This window comes from Camarhynchus parvulus, chromosome 2 (genome assembly GCF_901933205.1).
Source record: "Camarhynchus parvulus chromosome 2, STF_HiC, whole genome shotgun sequence".
Classification (NCBI taxonomy): Eukaryota; Metazoa; Chordata; class Aves; order Passeriformes; family Thraupidae; genus Camarhynchus; species Camarhynchus parvulus.
In genome coordinates this window covers 24,053,568-24,072,342 of record NC_044572.1, presented here as the reverse complement: position 1 = coordinate 24,072,342, position 18,775 = coordinate 24,053,568, and the positions used below count along the sequence as shown (strand labels likewise).

At 40.3% G+C, this 18,775-nt stretch overlaps 1 protein-coding gene across 2 annotated transcripts in view; it reads left to right on the top strand.

The window, feature by feature from the left end:
* CALCR (calcitonin receptor) overlaps nt 1-18,775 on the top strand; it is a 157,287-nt gene that overhangs the window by 128,664 nt on the left and 9,848 nt on the right. For both annotated transcript variants that reach the window (XM_030944012.1, XM_030944011.1), the window contains exons 8-11: nt 4,033-4,186; nt 9,081-9,141; nt 9,244-9,310; nt 11,683-11,901. In XM_030944012.1, the coding sequence (XP_030799872.1) occupies nt 4,033-4,186; nt 9,081-9,141; nt 9,244-9,310; nt 11,683-11,901 (501 nt within the window). The remainder of the gene's footprint in view (nt 1-4,032; nt 4,187-9,080; nt 9,142-9,243; nt 9,311-11,682; nt 11,902-18,775) is intronic.

The window sequence follows — 18,775 nt, the reverse complement described above, 5'->3', positions numbered from 1 at the left end:
CTATGGAGCTGCACTAGAAAGGACCTGCTATTTCCTCTTAGCCTGTGCTGCTCATGAATTAAAACCCACTAGCTTCAGTCACATGCACACCTGGTCGCAGACTGAAAAGCTCATGACTTTTAACTCCCCTTGGGAGTGTGAAGTTGCTGCAATAATCCTTTCCTGGATTTCACTGTGCTGCATATTGTACAAGACACAGCAAGGACAGAGCCTCTGCCTCAAAGAACTTACAACAAAACTTTTGTCTTCAGCAGAAGATAAACTTCCTGAATATGTTTTTTTCTCAAAGTTAACAGTCATAAAATCCTAGATCTTGGAATGGTTTGGTTGGAAGGGACTTTAAAGATCATCCAATTCCAACAGCCCTGCTGTGAGCAGAGACACCTTCCCTTAGACCAGGTTCCTTAGAGGCCCACTCAACATGGTCTTGAACACTTGCACAAATAGGGAGTCTACAACCCCTCTGGGCACCCTGTTCGAGTGCCTCACCACCCTTATAGTAAAAATATCAGTCTTTATAAATTACAAATATATATTAAATATATATATATATATATATATATATATATATATATATATAAAATATAGTAAAAATTATAAATTATAATAAAGAAAACAATCCATTATCAAGCATTGCACAGGTGGAAAACTTGCTTCTGTATCATCTTGCAGTTTTATTTTACTTGTTTCTGTAAAAATAAACACTATATAAAAGTTACTATTTTTGCTATTTTCTCAGTTAAGATTAATGTACTCCAAGGTGTTGGTTGCGTTTGTTGTGTTTTGTTTTTATCAATCCAATTCTTATCAGTAAAAGGTTCTCTTTTACTGAAAAATCTCTTTTACTTGCTCTGACCAAAGAAAAGCAGTTTCTTTACTGTCAGAAAATATTTCCATTGCATCACTTAGCCATAGCTGAAACACACTGCATTAGTTACCTCATCCAAAGCAGACTGATTCTTGTTTCCCTCTGAATAATGAATATAACATCTTAGTGCATTGTTGTTTTTAAACTCCTTATAATAACTTGTTCACATAAATTCTCAAATTAATGTGATGTGTGTGAAAGTATTAGTCATAATAATCCTTTATTCTTTGACAAGAGTTTTCTTACTTCTCTAACTTGTTACATTAGAAGTTATTAAGTTCCTCAAGAGTCATTTGTTGTCCGCATGTGCATTGATCTAAAGGATAAGTAAAATATTTCATTTTTGAAGCCACAAGTCATAGTTCAGATGGAGGGTACACAAAAGAAAGAAATGTTGGGAAATGAAGCAAATGGTGCTTAGCTCTACATCTGTCAGGGAATGTTTTTTCTATGTTTGCATTTGTTTGAGCTACAGATACAAGTTCCAGCAAAGACTGGCTTGGTTCTAGCGGAAGGTGTGTTCAGCCAACCACTGCTCAGAGGGCTGGTGAGCAGTGCATACAGAGAAGGGGCAAAGAGGAGCAAGGATCTTCCATAGTCACCCTCCTTTCTGTTGGGCAGTATGAAACAGGGAAAGAATTAAATCAAAATGACACTCTTGAGAAGTACCACGGATTTTGTTGCAGAACTCCCCATCTGTGCTCAGCTCCTCCTCTAGTTGTCCCTAGAACCCAGGTGCTGGATGGAATACTGGGACAATTTGGCCCTGGGAAGAGCGGGACCAGCCCATGTGCAACATGCAGGCACCCTGAGTATTCCCACTCAGAGCCATGAGGAAAACGATGCCTTGAGCTCTCAGGTGGCCCCTCCGACCTGCAGTTCCTCCTTGGAGACATCCACAAGGGGATACAGAGCTGACCCAGCCCAAACCTCAGACACAGAAAACTGCTGTGATGGCTCAGGAAGTTTGCTTATGTTTTAGAGGCCAGGGTGTCTGGCTGATGCCAGGAAGGGCACCTGAATCTGTGTGCAGACTGAGGGGAGTGCCTGTCAGGCAAGGCAGCCCTTGTAGGGATGGGTGGTCAATAAGGGGAGAAGGGAAAAAGGAAAGCCACCAGCTAGGAGTCTGCATTGAGTGTGGGCTAGGAAACAAGGCAATAAACATATTCACCCAGACCTGTGAAAAACAGTCCAGGAATGATATAAGAGCCTTAATGAACACTTTTGCCCACAGAAAAAAGGAGTAAATACATCTTCACTTATTATTTGTTTTGGTGGTGGTGGTGGTAGTGGTGGTTGGCTCGATTGGGTTGGGCTCAGTATACAACCCTTTTTGGACACACTTTTAAGAACTGTTCAGCCACAGTGTGAAAAAAAAAAGATGTTACAGTCTGCTTCTGTCCTGCATGGTGAGAAGAAAAGCATTGCTAGAAAATAAAATGAACTGCTAGAAAATGAAAAACAGTTCATCTCACTAACCTTGTCAGAATCCTATATCCTAACCTATCAATAAACCTATATTTTCATGAACACCAACCTGCACTTCAAATATTGAAACAGAACTAGATACACAGGTTTGGGCAATGGGAATTGGGAACAGAAGGTGGTGGACTGGATGATTGAGAAGATTTTCTGATCCAGAGGGGCAGTCCAGACAAATGGAAAACATGCAGTCCCCTATCTGCTGAACTGCAAAAGTGTCTCTTGAAAGAGACAAGTGAATCCTGATGACATCTTGTACAGCCCAGGTAGTCAGTTTGGAAAACATCTGCAGAAGTTAAGGCAAATAGTTATTCTCCTGTGGCCACAGATGTTACTGTTACTTTGCTATCACTGCTATGACCTCAGATTTCCAGGTAGCATGTGGTGCTCCCCAGAAGCAGTGGGTCTCTGTCAGCACAGCAATACCTGCCACTCCTCCTGGCCCTCCTGGGTTGTGGTGACAAGGAAGCCCACTGCTGTCCCTAAGAAAGCAAATGGGCATGAGACCCATTCAGAAGAGGAGCAGCATCATTCCCACCAGCTGGCACTCCAGCAGTGGACACAACATGGTTCCTTACACCGTCTGCCCCCTGCTTCCCAGAAATGTGCAGCCACAATCCCTGCTCAAGGTCTCTGTCTGCAGGCCTTGTCTGAACCACACATGGGAACCACTTCACCAGCTCCATTTAGCTCCATATGTCAATTTGTTATTTCATCAAAATAGAGCAAAGCTGATGCCTCGCAAAGTGGCAAAGACAGTATCCCTGGTACCCTACAAAAAGAATCTGCTGCCACAAAAGCTTGCACTTTCCAAAACAATTTGTTCAGAGCTGGGGGCTGTTTAAAGAGTAAATGACTTTGGCTTAGAAGAGAGCCCTGAAAACCTTAGCAAAGCTTGATCAAAAGGAAGTCATCGAAATTGGAGCTCAATGTAAGTCTTTTTCACACCTCTCCTTTGACCTCTAGAACAAGTTGTTTCAGTTCTAAAAAAAACCCACTAGATTACTGAGTTTTTAAGGAAATACTTTATTTTTTGGTATTTTTTGGAGTGCTGTTATCATAATTCTCTTCTACTTTGTGAGGACTTTATTTTAATTTAATTTACAGAATCACAGAATCACTTAGTTGGAAGATCATCAAGTCCAACCCATGCCCTAACACCTCAACTAAACCATGGCACTGAGTGTCACATCCAGTCTTCTTTTAAACACATGCAGGCATGGTGACTCCACCACCTCCCTGAGCAGACCATTCCACTTTATCACTCTTTCTGTAAAAAACTTTTTCCTAATATCCAACCTATGTTTCCCTTGATGCAACTTGAGACTGTGTCCTCTCATTCTGTCAGTTGCTGCCTGGAGAAAGAGGCCAACCCCAGCTGACCACAACCAACTTTCAGGGAGTTGTAGAGAGTGATAAGGTCACCCCAAGCCTCCTTTTCTCCAGGCTAATTTAATTTAATTTAATTCATTTAATTTAATTTATTTCCTTTAATTCATCTCATTTATTAAAGTTTGAAATCCTTCTCACTGATAGGTGCTGGAAAAAAAACCCCAAACCAGAAAGAGCTGGGAATTTTTGTTACCCTTTGCTTTCTTATAGCCTAGCAGTAACATGTGTCTTTGCCTACTTAAATGCAAAATGCTGGTCGAGCGTGTGACTTTCTCTCATTTATCTAACAGGTAAGCTGCAAAGTGCTGCAATTCTTTCATCAGTACATGCTGGGCTGCAACTACTTCTGGATGCTCTGTGAAGGCATTTATCTCCACACACTGATCGTGGTGGCAGTGTTTGCTGAAGAGCAGCGTTTGCACTGGTATTACCTCTTGGGCTGGGGTATGTATGCTACCATTTGTAGCAGGACGGTCAGCACATCCAGATTTTTGAATTCTTCTAGCACCCATGTATCAGTTATGATCTAGTAAATATCGTTAGGTCATAGCTTAAGACTGAGTTCTTGGACCTTTAATTTTAGTGCATAGAGTTACATGGGCTTAGAAACTTACAAAAAACAGCACAAAAAAGTATTTTTTATTTGCTGCATGTTGGGATTTGCAGAAAAAAGTTCTTATGCTCTGTTAAGAAAAGCTATTGGAAAAAGTAGATTTCTATTCAAGAATACATCTTTTCTGAAAAAAAAGATGTTTATTTTTGTCACATATATACAAAAACATGAATGTGTGACAGTACCTATAAAGTATCATTTTCGTGGAATCAAGAGGAAAGATCAGTATCTGTGTCTCACAAAGTGAAGCAAACACGGCATACAAAGAGGAAGCAGAATTTCTCAGGAAGTGAATCCAGTATCAAATACATTTTGGCATATGTTGTTTTAAGGGAAAATTTAATTTGATTTTACCTACTAAGTAGGTAATGGCTTTGCTGTCAGGACTGGTTTTGCCCAACAGCATGTGGTCACATGCATACTGCTCAAGGAACGATGACTAGGTCTGGTTCTTCATCTTTTCCTAAGGGACCCCTTGCCTTTTTAATGGGTAGCAGCAGATAGTTTTCCTTTGGACTACCTGGTCCCATAAAAGATCATATAAATGTAATCAGTATATTACAATGAATCTTTTACATTTAGATCGCTATTTTAAATCCATTCTGCATCAGCGTTGACAGAAAATCAATATCAAAAGCTTTTTTCCAATTTGGCAACCATGAATCTCTGGCCTCATTCCAATTTCTGGTAAGGCAGCTCCCCTCTCTTGAAACCATTGCTGCAGTAAAGCAGCAAATAATGGACTTTTACCCATTGTCTCACTGCACACACACTGCACTGTCTGAAGTAGACATAATTTATTCTATATTTGCCATCCTCTTTGGTGGAGTTGTACTTTTTCAAGATTATTTCATTTACAGCAGGAAAATAGAAAAATAGCCCTATTGCTTAAACCAATAAAAATGAGACATTTTTAGATTAGATAAGTGGATAATTAGATAACTAGGTCAAAGGAAAATTACCCAGTTGTATATGTTCTGAAGAAATTTAAAACACTATCTTCAGACACAAGTTAGGCATCTGATATTTGATCCTAAATGGGCAGTAACAGCAAAGTTATCCCCTACCTGGATTTTCATTTTAAAATCTGACCATTTACTGTCCCCTTTCGATATGAGGCTTAGTGCTCGCTGGATACCTACATTAGATAACAAGAAAAGTAACATGATTTTCTAGTTCATATACTTTGTAGTGTCAGAGAGCAGTCTCCAGGCAAATAATAATTTGTCTTTGATGGTTTTTGTTTGTTTGTTGGGTTTTCCTTAATGAGAACACCAGCATGCACTCTTTTTTCTTATGAGAATGGCATCTTTTCTAAGAAGAGAGGCACTTGTAATGCTTTTGGAATTATAAGTATGTGAAACATTATAATCTCTTAAATGAAGACAACCTTCCTGAAGAGCCCTAAATCAACTTAGAGTTTCTGGACCATGCCAATCCAAATAGCTGAGTCCTCTTAGAGCAAGCAGCTGTGCTATCAGAAAAATCTCATAGCTCAGAATATTTCAATATAAAAAGTCTCATAGGGATGTGAAACAGCAACCCAATGTGACGAGTCATTTTAAACATTTGCTTCCAGACAAAGCTTTTTCATATCTCACAGAACAAGGCTTCCCAAAATAGTGTCACTCCACATCCAATTGTGGAAGAGCAATATGGTCATAGACATAATTTTTTTCTGGTGCCATTCAATTTAGGCAGTGCAATTTAATGCACCTGTGACATCCAGCCTGCAATGAAAGCTAATGAGCCAGCTGTAGTAGTGCTGAGAATGGCACCAGCAGCACAGTGGGGAATTCTTACCTGATAAGACACATATCAGTGTCTGCAGAGCTGCCCAAAAAATAAAGAGGGTAGTGGCAGTGGTAATAGGCTGCTGATATCTTGAGAAGGAAACAGTTATAAAAAATGGACATAACTCTTGTCAATGGTGTCTGCAGCCATTTTTATGAAACTAGATTTATACTTCCAAAAAAAAAAAAAAAGAAAAAGAAAGAAAGAAGTAATGATTAGCACCTCCTAACTTAAATAGAAATATTATTAATAGCAAAATGATCTGATTACGACAATCTAGTAACCCCTTAAGTTTGCATGAATCATTGTAATTCCACTGATTCCAGAAGGAGTAGTAACACAGTCTAACTTTAAACATCCATCTATGTTAATCAATGGACAGAGACACGTTTCTCCAAAGGTCAATACAGAGGAACCAGAGCAGGCTGTGCTCTGAATTACAATTCAAGAGATCAAGGCAAACGTCCAAAACAAAGTTACTCATTATTCATTGTTCTTGCTAATCTCTATGCAAGAAGATCTGGCCTACTTTATTTGGAAAAACCACTAATGACATTTGTAAAATAGCTTTATAAGAAAAATAAAATCTGAGCAAATACAAAAACTTCTACAAAAGGTTTGAGGTGATTGAATGGAATCTAGCATGGGCAGATGTATTTCAAGGCTGATGCCATCAGCTGGCCCCTTCTCTGGGAACCACTGCTGCAGATGTCATTTCTCATTTGTTATTGTTTCTCTGGGTCAGGAACTCACCATTAGGCAGGACAAGGAAACAGTATCAACTGTGTGTAACAGTACAGCTCACTCAGGCAGCTTCACCCACATGAAAGTGAAAAGGGGATAATTTATTTGGAATGAAATAGTTCTGAAACTTCAGTGCCTTCCAAATGGCGCTGGGAATACTGACCTAATTGCCAGTTTGTGCTGTAAAGGACCTGGCATGACCTAGAGGGATGTGTCCTACCTGTCCCTGAGATGGCTGGGGACCTTCTCTGCATTATTCACTGCTCACCAAGTGCAGCTGGGACTCATACAAGTAACCACAACCCCACAGTCTTTGATGCTCCACTTCTCTGCTGCTCTCTGCTTTTTGGCCCTTTACAAGAGCAACACTTCGCCCTAGAACAGCCCATCCCTTCTGCAGCTGGAAATCTGAGCTTCAGAGGGTCATGGGCTTCTTAGCCTGTAACTAGCTAATGAAGGCTTTCCACAGCATTCGTGATATTTGCTTTTGAGTTTGTTGAGCCAAATATCCCAGGCTAATGCATTTAGCAGAAGAAAAAAGCTCTTTTTACATCATATGGCATGTTCTACTTGCAATACTCCAGGCCACAGTTTTCAGCTGAAGTTTTGCTATGAGAAAGGCCCCTTAAAAATCTCATTTCAATCTTCAAACAAAACTGGCCCAGGCTTGCTCCATTTCCCAATCAAAACTATTTTCTCGGGCTGTCATCCCATGAGCTCACCCTGAGGTCATAAGCTCCTTTCTTTTTATTCTGAGCTTTTTGTTGTTTCACTGTGCATCATCACCCAAAAAGGTAACTCTGCAGCCAGAGGCCTGGGAATCACTTTCTAAAAACATATAAAAAGAAAGCAATCCAGTTTGTTCTCCCACAGCTGCAATGTCCTCCCAGGGTAAATTGCAATGAGAACACTTTTTTTTTTTTTTTGGCCGTAAATAACTATTGCTTAAAGATGTCTGGAAACATAAGAGCGTCCTATTTATCTATCTTTGGACCTTGTTTTCACTCCCCACAGCATGGCTAAGGATTGTCCATCTCTTCTAAATATTTTTATGAAACCACTAACATGCGAAAAAACCAGGATCTATGTTCTTTTAATCCCTCCATGATTAATCATGGTATCAATAGGATATTTTCACACATTTTAATTTATAATTGTAGAATATCCAAAGCTCAGTAGAAAGGTCAGTGGTTCATAGAGAACAAACAGCAGTAGCACCAAAGGTGTGTGCCAAGCTCTCTGCACAGGACAGACAAGGCAGCAGATCATGTCCAGCTGTCTGTATGTGAAAGGCTGCACAGACTGGCCTCAGCACCATGGTGCAGGCTCGCCAGTTCCAGGCTTCTAGCCTATTGGGAAGGGATATGACATTTAAGCAAGCTGAAGGGAAATGAAAAGGAGTGGACCAGACTGTCACTCTCAGTGTCACGCTGGAAATAAGAACCTGAGCTTTCTGTTTTGATAAGCATGGCATGTTGCCAAGCCCAGTGCAAATTTGCTCCCATCAGCTCCCCATCAAAGCCTCCTCTGAGGTGTCACAAATAAGTCAGGATATGTGGATTCATGGTAGTCACAGCTCTTCTCCCTGTTGAGATAAAGCTGCATGGAGTGGGCTTGGCTGCACAGGTGCTGAGAACCTACAGATGATATCACAAGTTCCCATCCCCCAAAAACCTCCTGGCTCCAAACACTTTCTCGTGCCACTGGCTCCAAAAGAGAAACTCTTCACTCTGTTTCTTATTGCTCCATAATCTGGCATGCAAGTCAACGTGCGTCTCTCTTGCTCAACAGTTATTTACATGCCTTTAACAAGTGTCCCTGGTTTCCTGAGGGAAGACTCCTCTGAGAACAGAATGATCCCTACATCCTTCCCACACTCCCTGCTCACACCCTTCCCTGCAAAAGCCACAGCAGTGCAGGGGAGCCTGGCAGCAGCTTTGAGACACCCCAGGAAAGCATGGTCTGTGGGTTTTGCTTCTCTTTTTTGGCCTGCCTTTAATGTTAATCCCATTTGCATCTCATCATTGAGGTGTTGCCAGGATCTGGGGGTGATGGAATAAGTTCTTTCCTGAGGGATGTGATTTCACATCCATTTGTTTTGTGAGCAACAGACTTATTAGTGTGTGACACACATGAAATTCAAGCTAAACAAATACCAAGACTGATCTATAACTTTAATCATTTCAGGGTTTCCTTTAGTGCCAGCATCCATTCATGCAGTTGCAAGAGCCAGATACTTCAATGACAAGTGAGTAGCACATCTGTTTTTGAAGGAATTTAGCATTATTTAACTATGCAGCAAATTTTATTCAAGTTAATAACAAACATTAATGCTGTATTTCTCCTCCAGCTGCTGGATGAGTGTTGACACACACTTGCTTTATATTGTTCATGGACCTGTAATGGCAGCTCTATTGGTAAGAATATTGTTTGCTATCGACTGTATAATAAGTATTTTAGAAATGCTGCTAGGCCAAACAAAATAGAAGCTTCTGTACTATAAGTATTTTGGTCAAAACCCAGGGGTAACTAGAGGTTTTCCCTGCTCAGTGTTACAAAGGACAGGCTCACAACACTTTTTTCCTGTGGGACTCAAGAGGAATACACTGCATTTATGTGACATCAATCATTTAACTGTGCCTTAGCTGGGGTGAGCTGGTGCTCAGCATGGATTCTTCTGGTCACTGAGCTGGTATGTTCCAAAGGTAGGGAGCTAAAAGAGTCCAGGGAAAGAGCTCAAACTGGGCTGTTTGAGTAGGAAGACAAGATCCCAAGTGCAGCTTGGCAATGTGCATATGTACAGCATCTGGTGTGCCAGTTGGGCATGGTAACCCTGACCTTCCTGACAGGTGCAGAACAGGTTTTGCCCAACCCAGCCCAAGCTCATGTCATTGTGTCACCCAAGATACACTTTCATCTTTTTATCTGCTCTTACTTGCAAACACCTGCATGGACGAACCTGCAGTAATTGCCTCAGAGATCGAACAATAGTGCAGCAAGTACTTGGAAAACTTTGAATAAACAACTTTCCATATAATAGCTGAAAAAACAAAAAGTATTTCTACCCTTTCTGGAGAAGCAGTCTTTAACATCAGCTATATGAAATAGCCCATCCTTCCCTGCCTTATAGGCAGTCTATTGGTCCCATAGAATCACATTTATTGTGGGTTTATTGGCTCAATCTTGACTGTATCTGCTATTGTAAAGTCAATTACCATCTGAGATAATCCATTTAACCTTTATGTTTTGTCATTGTGATCCCAGTCTTTATATCTTGCCCACAAAGAAAAAATAAGCAGCTATTATGGAAAAAGAGCAATCTAGCTATTTTCAAAATAAGATATTATTATTTCTATATTGTGCTTATGTCATTTCCAGTCTTGTTTTTCTTGTGAAGATGTCAATGTCTACAGTATGTCCTGTTTGATTTGCTACAAAAAATCCCATAGTGGCAGACTGATTCAGAAGAGCTGAGGGTTTTTAACTTTGTAAAGCCTTTCTTTGACTTTTTACAGTTACTTTCAGAAAATCTAAAAGTGAAGGTTAAGCAGAGTGAGTGAAGTCAGAATAGGATGGAGAATAAGGTTTAGATTTAATGTTGACTGGGACCTCAGAAGTAATTTATTATTCCTCTTTTCTAGTAGAGCACAAATGTAAAACAGTTGAAAGGTCTCGCGGTGTAGTTTAGAAGTGATGAAATATTTTAGCAGAGCTTGCTGATTCACTGTTCTGAAAAAATTCAACTGAAATTTCTGGTATATATATATACATGTGATTTGAACTCTTGAAATATCTATGGAATTTATACACTTACATCCTTATTTCAAAAAATTAGCAGGAAAAAGAAAGTCTATTAAAGTCCCAAAGAGTCAGTGCCTGATTTTACTGTAGCAGAGTGGAAAAGAGTGATGTGGGTACACTGGAGACCAAGGGGTCTGTGATCCAGGGATGTCCACAGGGTAATCACTGAACTCATTACCAGCCTGGGTCTGCCCTCCCTCTTCCTGCAGGCTCTCAGCACATCCCACAAGGAGCTCTCTGCGAAGCCAGGGTCAAGGGCAGGTTACTCTCTGCTGAAATCAGATCTCCATAAATAACTGAAGAGAGGAGATGCTGAACTACTTGATATCACTGATCATAAGGATCAGGGACAAAATTTTCTGCCCTGAGACAGCAACAGTTGCCTGTTCCCTGTGGGTAGAGTACCATGGGGTCCCTGCAGTCTGGTGGAGGCAAGAGATGCCCAAGGTTTTCCTCAAAAACAGCCTTACACCCCTGCTCACAGACAAGCCTGAAGCATTAGTCCATGGAGCATATTCCTTAGGGAAATTGTGTGCTCCCATAGGTCCCACGTGTCCAGGGACATGCTGGAGTTTATCCCAACTAGCAAGATAGCTTGGCAACTGTCAGACTCAGGACAGAGATATGGTTATTTCTAGGGGACAACTTGTCCACCCCATTTAAACTTCCAATATAAAAATAATATTTAGTGTTCCCTGGAAACCCTGAATTTGCCCACATCAGTGTCAAAACATCCAGTGCATTCTAGAACTGACCCCTGCCTGCTTGAAGCATCCATGCAGGCTCCAAAGCATGTAGAGCTGCTTAATAGATCTTTTCTGAAAATATTCAAGATATTTTCCAAGACCTGACTGGTGGGGAACTGCCCATTATAAGATACAATAAAGCTAGAAAGATGCAGTTTATTGCCATTTATGTGCTCGGTATTTTTATTTTGAATGTCTGTTTAGTTTGAATGCTTTCACCTACAATAGCTTTGTTTTTGCAGGTCAATTTTTTCTTTTTGCTGAACATTGTCCGAGTTTTGGTGACAAAACTGAGAGATACCCACCGTGCTGAGTCCAACATGTATATGAAAGCTGTCAGAGCTACTTTAATCCTGGTGCCCTTACTGGGAATTCAGTTTGTTATTATTCCCTGGAGACCAGAAAACCGACTTGCTGGAGAAATATATGATTACATCATGCACATACTAATGCATTACCAGGTATGCAGCAGCTTCAGTGTAGCTGAATTTTTTGATGTTAAGCTAAATTACTCGAAGATACTGTTGCCAAGGGTTTTGCCCTGAAGCTGAAATAACTGGGTTTTTAGTTCTTTTCCAGCCATTTCAAGGTATTGGATTATCTGCATTTACACAAGCAGCACCACTGTGTAAACAGAGACAAGATAGAGGAAACAATGTAATAAGTAAAAATTATCAGTTCACACTATTTCTAAACTATGGAGAGAAAATGAGTTCACAGACAGCTTTTGTGTTACAGCATAACTTCTGTTGAAGTGCACAAATTGACTAAAACTAGTGTGGTGACCTCAATATTGAAATAAGCAGTCTTAGCAAACTGTTGCTCAGAGGGAATGCCGAAACACAAAAGAAAAACCAGAGATAACTAAGCTTCATTTAGGAGTTATAATTGCATTATTAGGCAGTTAAAATTATCAGATTGACATTTTGATTTTTAAAAACACTCTGAAAATACAACATTGTTCAGTAAGTCTAGTTTTGGTTGTTTGTTTTTTTTTTAACAAAACAAGCCAAACCAAAATGCATTTAAATGCTGGGTTATCTGGTTGACTGACTGGAATATATCCAGACCTATACTGACTAGGAAAGGCTGTTTTTCAATGCATTTGTGAATAGTGGTCAACATGAGTGAATATGGTGACTAACTTCTTGCTTCCATTCACATGGAAGGAGTAAGTGGAGAAATTACTTTAATGCTTTAATAAGAAAACAGCTTAAAAAATCAGTAATGCTTTTTCCTTAAATGAAATTAAAAATAAGGCTACCAAAATCTATGAACCCTGTCAGATTATATATCCTGCTTATCGTCCTTATCCCTTCAAAACTGAGGGTGCTCCTGCTGCTGCATGGGTAAAATTACATGAAGTTATAGGTCTGCTTTTGAAGGTATGACATCTTATATTACAGTTCTGCTTAAAAGGAATGACAGCTTTGTTTCTTCTATTGTTGCCTGTATTGTTACTTTTTCACTCACAAGAGCTATAAAGGAATATCTCCAAACTAGTTTTTTGGTGACAAGTTATTTGATTGCAGTTCTAACAAGCTAGGATAAGACAGAGTGTTACAATAATCACTTTGGTCTTAAAATATCTTTTAAATTCCGTGCAGTTGTTGGAGAATTGCAAAACCAATTATAATTGTCTTAATTAAAAATTCTAATTGTGGTCATTATGCACCAGAAAATCACCAAACTGAGGTTAAAATGGAGGCTGCATTGATGAAGGGTGTTGGGTGAAGGAGGGATCCAAGGCAGAAAAGTTTCATCCCTAATGGGTTCCTTCTGCTCGCATGGAAGAGCTCCTGACACCTCTGCAGTATAGTCTCGGTGTGCTCTCTGCTAGAATTTGGCATTTTGGAAGGGCTGTGCAGTTGTCCTGCTGGCTGCAGCCAACTGCAATCCTCCCTTTTCCATATAGACTGGATTTTTACTGGTAACCTAAAATAAACATTCTTAATCCTTTCCCTAACATTTCTTGTATGCATATTTAAGATCGATCCCCAGCTGTATAATCACTCCTCTGGTGCTCATTTTCTTCTAGGGCTGGTTGTGTAATTAGCAGATACTGTATGAGTTTGTGTAATGGCTGTGTTTCCCCTCTAGCTGTTGTGCCCCTGTGACCCACAGCACAGCCAGCCTGTGCAGACACCAGCAAGAGTCTGTGGGGTTTTGCAGCTCATGAGCATATCAGTCATCCTGGGGAAAATTGCCCATCTTTTTTTGGTGCAAAATGTCATACATTCTTCATTTCTGCACTGCTTAAATGAGAAAATTTTATGCCTTTTCTAGAACAGAAAGGGAGGCAGGTTTTCACAGTACATGACTTCTTTAAGTGAACACGAAGGATTGATGTGTTAGTTATATAATTCATGTACACAGACATGGTGCAAACAAAAACTGCAGTCTATTGTAAAACTCGAAGGATTGAAGATAAGAAAGAACTTGTTCACAAAAAAAACCCCATGTAATACTATTTCTTTCAGAGAATGGTTTTCTCAGCTGAAAAACAACCAGTATTTTATTTTATTTTATTTTATTTTTATTTTATTTTATTTTATTTTATTTTATTTTATTTTATTTTTCTATTTTATTTTATTTGTCAACAAGCTAGATTTCCTCTGCTGAAGTCACTTCTGAATAACAGCAGAAGTCTGGTTTTGATCTGTCCCACCCTTTTGTGATGGCATCATCAATGCTCACGATTTTAAGCAGAAGTGGGTTTTCAAGTACAGTTGTATGAACAATTCACAAACACTGAATGTCTACTGCATGTGTCTTTCACACAATAGACCAGTTCTTGACAGATCTGAGGAATAGATACCTAAATGATAAAAGGAATGGAAGGCTGGTTTTGTGCTGCAAATGGGAGTGCATTCACTTTTCCTCACCAGCTAGCCAACTTCCCATTAATCCTCTAAATGTAGAGGGTCGTCTGTCTTCTCACCATCACCAATATCAGCTCTTAGTCTCCAGCGTGCTGAAATGAAAAGTACACCAGACAAGAGAAAGGCATTTCAACCATTACATTGTGGCTTAATCCCAGCTGGCAACTCAGCCCCACAGAGCCAAACTCACTGGCTCCCTGCACTGTCATGGAGGAGAGAACTGGAAGGGTAAAAGAGAAAACTGGAAGGGTAAAAGGGAAAATTCATGAGTTGAGATAAAGACAGTTTAGTAGATAAAGCAAAAGCCACACATGCAAGCAAAGCAAAACACAGAATTCATTCTCACCTTCTTGTGGCCAGGCACTTGTTCAGGCATCCTCAGGGAAGTAGGGCTCCACCACATGTAAAAATTACCTGGGAGAAAAAAATGCCAGCACTCCTAACATCTCCCTTTTTCTTCTTCTCCCACTTTACATGCTGAGCATGTTGCCATATGATCTGGGATTTTCCTTGGATCAGCTGGGTTCAGCTGTCCTGACTGTGTCCCCTCCCAGTTCCCTGTGCCCTCCTAGCCCACTCAAGGTGGTGTGAGATGAAAAGCAGCAAAGGCCTTGAATTTTGGAGGCCCTGCTGAGCCATGGCTAAAACATCCCTGCACTATCAACACTGTATCCAGCCCACATCCACAGCAGAGCCCCAGACCAGCTGCTGTGAAGAAAACTAACTCTACCCTACACAAAACCAGCACATCTTAACTGGAATGATGTCCATGGATTGGGATGCTGGAGATGCATTGATGAGCACACACAGCTATCTTATTTCAGAGAGCTCCTAAATTAGGCACCACAAAGCAAACATTTCCACTCCACAAGAGCCAGTGAGTTGCAGATCTACCTTAAAGGATCTAGTTTTCAAAAGTTTGTCGATGATGCTGAAATCACATGAAAGATGCAAACTCCCTCAGGCTGTAAAGCCTTAGTGTACCAGATATACCAGCTCCTTGCACACCTCTGGCATGAAAAAACATCTCTCAAATGCCTGAAAACGCCATCATGCCCAGTGAAGACAAAATGGTACACCTGGGCAAAGGGAATGCCTCCTGTGAAGGAGTGGCACAGCCAAAGCCCTCAGTCTAGCATGTAGCTGCATTCAGGTCTCCATTCCAAGACAGAGCAAGAGAGATGTGGCTTGTGCCTGATGACCTGGCAAGGTGTCCTGCACCTCTTCTGGTGCTGGGGCTGGAGCTGATGCTTCCTTCACCCTTGGAACCACTGGAAGCTTTTTGAGAAGTCTCAGGCTGTAAAGAGATTGGGGTGCTGTTCTTCCTTCAGAGGTTCTGCTACCAAGGACCACTACCCCAGCTTCTGACTTCTGACACTGGTCCACAACAAAAGCCTCACAAGAAAAAAGGAAGTGTAGAAAATTGACTGCATGATGCATCAGTTAGTCCCATATATAGACACAGTCCCCCCAGAGCTCTCCAACCAGCCCAGGGATGAATAAGCCTCTGCTTTCAAGCTCCCTACACCGTCTGTCCCATTCTATCTCCGGCACCTGCAAGCCAGGTTTTTAGAGGCTGTCAGGTGACATAAAATGGCACTGTCACTGTGGAGGCCTGTGAGGGAGGGTTGGAGGAACAGCCCCTGAATCAACAACAGTACACAAGCAGCTAAAGCTAATCTTCTCAATCCCTTGGTGACTGAGGCTCTGAAAGTGTAAGTCTACCTCTAATGAGAAATTAAAATGCTATTCAGCATAAGAGCCTTGGTTTTTATTGGCAAATGAGAAGGGGTTTTTTTCTGCTGAACAGAAAATAATCACTGTCTTTTTCTCCACAAGCGAGATCCTTTGTGTGCCACTCAGCAGCTTCCAAGAAGCACCCTCATGACTGCAGCACCCACCCTGCCAGGCAGGACGATGCAGCTCAGAGGTGCCTGGTCGGGTACAAGGATATTTTGAGTCTTTAAGGCCTGGGTTTGGACTGCATATATATCCACACTGCCTCCAAGTTTTAAATTCAGCTCTCTGTGCAACCTTATACAGAATAAAATTAACCCATTTAAAAGTAGCCCGTTAAAAATAGTGAGAAATTTCAATGTATTTCAGAAGGTATTCATTCCATCTGTTTCTCAGTTTAAAAGGAAATAAATATCCTCTATAATGCCAAACCAGGCAGAAATATTTTCTCCTTCTGTTCAAAAGTTATAGGACTGCTTTTGACAATATAAGCTTTTTTTCTTTATCTTCTGTTCTTTTGTTTCTCTTTGAATTATTAGTAGTTTAAAACCTTTTTAATATTTTAAGCCAATTAAAGTTAAGGAAAATATATTTTGTAAGCCGAATATAATAAAGTGGCAATTTTATATGAAAATTTCATGCAAAAAAATGAAAGAAATGAAATCTCCATAGGGAGCAGGAGAAGCTAAGCATGAACTTTGGCTGATGGGATGTCTCTATCATTTTGCTGCTGTCTTCAGCCCTCTCATGACAATCTCCCCACCTCAGTGGCAGCAGAAACTGCACAGACACGTTCTTTGCTTTGCTTATTTTTTTCATGTAACATAAATTAACAATTTATAACACAGTCATTTACCTCAGAGATGCTGTATGGGTGTGCTGCGAATGAGGGTGGTGAGGAAAGCACTGCTGTTTTTCTCAAAGCTTTTCATCTCTGCCAAAATGAGAGAGGTGGCAATGGGATGCACTTCTGCAAACAACCTCAGCCATGTTTTTGTTTGTTTGTTTGTTTGTTTGTTTGTTTGTTTTTGGGTTTTTTTTTTTTTTGCGGTCCATTCAGTTCCAGCAGTGAAAAGTGAATGGACATGGAGCAAAGTCCCCATAGAGAATCAAAAACCAATTTTTAAGCCCTGGACGTGGTCAGGAACAGCAGGAATAAGTGCACCTATATTTGCTTTCTTGATTTAATGGAGACATAAGCTTGAATAAAAAAGTAAAAAGAGGTATGAGAAACCTATGTAAATTTGTAGTATCTGCATTGGTATTTTTTATTTGCTCATTTCTAACCTGAGTAAATTACTCAAGCCTCTTTTTAAGACACATGTCTTCTAGGAGAATGAGATACAAATTAAATACTTTTAAAGCAAAGAATTCATTTAGACCAGTATAGTCACTTAAACACTGGAAAAAACTCCATACAGTGTTATTAAAGTAAAGTATGTGAAGGTCTGAGAGCGACTGTCTCTGGACAATCCCCATGGCATGATTCAGCTGAAAGCCACATTCATTTGTTCATCACATAGTTTCAGAAATAAAGAATTTCAGAAGAAATCATTAAAGACCCTCATCCTAAAATAAATATATTTTTCATTTCCATTTTCAACACCACAGCCAACATTATCTTGCTGGGAGCACACAATATATCACAGGTTAGTTTAACAACTCACACAGTGGCAGAGAGCTATAATTGACTTAGACATTTCATCCTCAGCAAGAGTTGTATACTGAGCAAAAACCAGCAGCAGGTAGAGTTTGGAAGATATGTGTCAAAGAGATATGAGAAATAACCCTTGGGCCTTAAATTAAATAATTAACCCACATTTAGTCTGTCACATGTTTTAATAGATGCACTGTAGAATTATGGTCATCCCAAGCCCTCCTGGCTCCAGAGAGACAAAGCTGCTGTTTGCTACTGATGTCTCTGCAGTTCTACAGCTGAAGATAACAATAGCCCTCTGAACTATGGGCAAAACTTTATGTATAAAAAAGAACTAGAACTAGAACTAGAACTAGAACTAGAACTAGAACTAGAACTAGTAGAAACAAAAATAGAAATAGAAATAATAGAAACAGAAATAGAAAGAAACAGAAAGAGAAATAGAAATAACAGAAAGATAGATGGCAGAATCCAGAGGACCATGGCAGGTGGAAGAGGAGCAATGGGATATACATGGAACACACTACAGAAAATAATTTCTTCAGCCAGAATATGTACAACATGCATGGTCTCAAAATAACAAGAAGCCAGGTGTGCTTTCAGCTCACCCTAAACTAGAAGAGAAGCTGAAAGGGATGGGAGGCATCACTCCACCTCCCTCTTTAGCTTTTCTGTCTGAAGTTGATGAGAAAAAACATTAGTTAAGGGAAATACACTCCTGAATAGCAGAAAAGCAGAGCAATTGAAGGATGTAACAGAAGATTTCCAATTCCATGCAGAAATAGAAATGCAAAATGGCTTCACTTCAATAGTTCAGGTTCAATTTCTGTCTTCAGGTGAACTGAGGTTCCCACATTCCCCCTACACACTCTCACTGAAGAGCAAACCTGGAAAAAAATTTCCCAGCTTCTTTCTCTCCCCCTGCTTCTTTCTGTCCCCATGCTCTCTTCTGATTTCCCACACCTCATGTAGACCATCCCTGAGCATCCCTGCTCCCAGAGGAGATCCAGATCCATCTGGTTTGCCATTGTGGCTGACTGCTGCTATTGAAACCACATT